This window comes from Lathyrus oleraceus, chromosome 1, assembly GCF_024323335.1.
Source record: "Lathyrus oleraceus cultivar Zhongwan6 chromosome 1, CAAS_Psat_ZW6_1.0, whole genome shotgun sequence".
Lineage (NCBI taxonomy): Eukaryota > Viridiplantae > Streptophyta > Magnoliopsida > Fabales > Fabaceae > Lathyrus > Lathyrus oleraceus.
In genome coordinates this window covers 398,103,612-398,107,272 of record NC_066579.1, presented here as the reverse complement: position 1 = coordinate 398,107,272, position 3,661 = coordinate 398,103,612, and the positions used below count along the sequence as shown (strand labels likewise).

General features: G+C 29.8%; 1 protein-coding gene across 1 annotated transcript; it reads left to right on the top strand.

The window, feature by feature from the left end:
* The first annotated feature begins 1,076 nt into the window (after positions 1-1,076).
* LOC127115807 (uncharacterized) lies at positions 1,077-1,641 on the top strand. Its single transcript, XM_051047254.1, has 2 exons — positions 1,077-1,354; positions 1,445-1,641. The coding sequence occupies exons 1-2, from the start codon at positions 1,111-1,113 to the stop codon at positions 1,483-1,485; spliced, it is 285 nt and encodes a 94-aa protein (XP_050903211.1). The 5' UTR covers positions 1,077-1,110; the 3' UTR covers positions 1,486-1,641.
* The last annotated feature ends 2,020 nt before the right edge of the window (positions 1,642-3,661 follow it).

Below are 3,661 nucleotides of genomic sequence, written 5' to 3'. Positions count from 1 at the left end.
AATTAGAATATTATACTTTATATTTAAAAATAGTAAATAAATATGTAAAATTTATGTGCAAAATATGGTACATTTATGCTTTAAACAATAAATTAGATAAAAAACTAAAAAATATATATATTATTAATGGTATGTTTTTCTAAAACTTAAATAAAAAAATAACAAAAAAGATGGAGATATAAATGACTTTAATTATTGTATATATATTATGATAGTGTATTATTATACGCATATATTACATTACAAACATAAGGTACTACGTAGAAATAAAAATGAAGTCGGGACACATGCGCCTACAGTTTTATTAATGTGTCTCCGCTTACTCAATTAATTAAAAATGATTTAATAACTAGAGTAATAGTCTAATTTAAGAGCATTAATAATTTGTTAATTATTTTTTAAGCATCTTTTTATATATTTATTAATTCTTAAAATATATAATCTAGTAGAAAATAATATTTAAAATATTGACTTAATTGCACTCTTGATTTTTCTCATTTATGTGATTCACAATATTTTTTTTATATTTCAACCGTCTTGGTCCTTTTATTTTAAATTTAAACAGTTTTAATTCTCTTATATATTTTTTTAAATTAAAATTAATGATATATTTATTTTTTAAATGATAAATTTTTATAAAACTTGACATTATATATATATATATATATATATATATATATATATATATATATATATATATATATATATATATATATATATATATATATATAATATTATTATACTATAGATAAAAACATAGGTTAAAGAAATGAATATCTCATTGATTTTTTATTTAAAAAAATGAAAAAATGATTAAATTTATTTAAATTTAAAATTGGGGATCAAAATTGAATTTAAAATAGGGTAATTAATTTTGTGAATAAGTCAAAATTAATGAATTAAAAATGTAATTTAACCTAAAATATATTATGACTATTTATAGTAAAATATTATTATTGTTTGACTCAAAACTAGTTTTATTTAAATATATTACTTTTCTCAAAAATCCAATTGATAACTTATGACTATAAATAAAGATCTCCTAAATCTTCTTTTTTTTTTGAGTGAAATATAGTAGAGGTTGCGAAAAGATAAATAGAAAAAGGAGTCATGTCCACGAGCCAATTGAGAAAATGTGTTGTGATGATGATGGTGATCATGCTTGTTGTAACTCAAGCTCGTGATATAACTCAATCTCAAGAAATTGGGCCAACTCAATCTGTTGGCCGTGTTATTTGTCAAGCAAACTGTGTCAAAACATGTTTTGGATGGAGCAAAAAAGTTGGGGATTATATTTCATGTATACAGACTTGTTTTAAGAAATGCCCGAAATTGTTTCCTAACATTGAGAATGGTATTAACACCTTTACTTTCTTATTATCGTTTTTATTTAGTCCGTTTAATAAATCTAAATATTGATATTTTATATGTTTTTTCTTTATAGGTTCTCGTGGAAGTGGAATGCAAACAGACACACTGTTTTAAGCTCGAAGACAATCGATAATAATAAATAATTAACTTGTAGCAGTATGTCGGGTGAGACTCTACTTAGGAAAATAATCCCACAAGAGTTGAGGATGGATTATGTCGAACTATAATAAATGAACTGTACCTTGTTATATTAATGTTAATTTTCTATTTCCTATAATCCATTTCTCCTTTTATTCTATTTTCTATTCTCTTTTTTCTTTGTAACATAAAATCATTTATAAACTAACAAGTGTAATCCACTATCTCTATTATAATAATAATTATTAATATATATTTTAAAACATAATATAAAACCACAACCGGTACAAATATGAAATTATTTGTATCCAAAAATTTCTTCAACCTTTAAATCATCTATAACATTGACCCGTGATAAATATTGGGAAAATTAGAATCTTGAAGTTAATCGAATCAATCTTAATGAATAAAGATCAATCTTTCTGGTTGATCACATCTTTTGTTCTTCACCTTTTACTCAGGTGAAACAACCATTCCTTATTTGCAAGATGATTCTACACTACACAGAGAATTGAAAGAATAAAAAAATAAGACAATTGAAATGAGAGAAAAGATAAATTCTAGAGGAAGAAGAAGATGATTGTATTATTGTGCAAATTGTACTCTAAGTATTTGTTACAATGTGTGTTAATCAAAACTGTGATTTCTGGAACTACACAATGCTTGCTTACAAATGACATAGAGCTTCTCTCTACTTATATATGAGATTACTTGCACTCCAAGTAATCACAAAATAAGTAACTTAACTAAAACTAAACTAAGTTAACTATTTTGACTTTGTCGACTCCTTCGACAACTACATGCTTCGACAAACTATATTTGACTTTCTATTAAATATAGCAAATGTAGTCTCTGTTAGACACAAACTAAAGCACCTTTCGACACCCATCAAATACAAACACACTATTTCGACTTCGACACAAAGAATTACAAATTTAACACATCACCTAATTCGTTGTGTCTAAGCTATCTACATTCACCATTGTTCTTAATCTCTTTAACAATTTCGCCTACACAACCTTCATCATTATATCACCAATCTGATTCTCTGATCTGCAATGCTCTAAGCTCAACTTTCCATTTGCTACTTGCTCTCTGTAGCGGGATATTCATTACCATTAGAGATATTGACAAAATCCAAGGTAAACCATACAAGTCGAGTCACCGCCGCACTTCTATTTATCCAAAGGAATGGTTAGAAAGCGAACAAAAACCTAAAAGTTTTATCGAATCAAAAACTAGTAAAAATGTCAGAGATCTGGGTAAAGGGGTTGGTTATGCAATAGGAAGGTTTTAAGCACCCAAAACATCCTAGGTACTCCTAGGGAGCCCTTTTCATAACTGTTGTTCTAGTCTAAAGGGTGTAGGTATATCTAAAGTACTATTTACTAAAAGGAAGGTGAAAAGAAAATGACTCGCAAGGATGTCGCATCCACTGCCTACGTATCTCATCTGAGTATGAGAATCAGAGTCTTCGTAGCTCGGCTACCTATGGATTAAAGAGAAGTGTGCTCGGTAAGATGTCACGTCTTATGCCTACGTATCTCATCTGGAATAAGAATCAGAGCAAAACGTAGTTCGGCTAACTAGGGGTCAAGGATTGTCATCTGAACATGGACTTACAAAAGAGGACACCAACTGTGTCAAAGGAGGGTGGGCAGTGTGTTCAACATCCTAGCAGTAGGTGTCGCAGCTCGTTGAATCGAGTCTTAGGCAGTTACCTCTTTGCAATAGAACGGACTGACATGCCACAAGATCGGAGACGCACAGAAGGTCTAAAAGTGGGGAAGCTCTGCTCTAGAGTTATCATGCAATATGGACATATGTGTTAGGATTTACAAAGGGGAACATCTACCTAATGTTAGCATGCAAAGAATAAGGGAATTCTACCTATGTTATCATACAAAGGGTTCTACCTAATGGATGCTACCTAAATGGAACAAGAGTCGACGGATGGAGCGCGGAGAGGAGTTACGGATAAGGGTAGATGGCGATGCCGGAGGCAATCGACTTACAGGTAGATGGCGATTCCAGAGGCAATCGACTTACAAGAGGATGTATGCGTGATGGTTCTGTTAAGTTTTGAAAATGATTACTCGACGTTGGATCGAGCTTTTGATCTTATTTTGAAATGGTTATCGGATGTTCGTTT

What these genes read in the sequence shown, in the direction of transcription:
- LOC127115807 (XM_051047254.1), top strand. Translation starts at nt 1,111, where the DNA reads ATGTCCACGAGCCAATTGAGAAAATGTGTTGTGATGATGATGGTGATC. An exon ending in GTTTCCTAACATTGAGAATG is followed by an intron (nt 1,355 to 1,444) that starts GTATTAACACCT and finishes TTTTCTTTATAG; the next exon opens with GTTCTCGTGGAAGTGGAATG.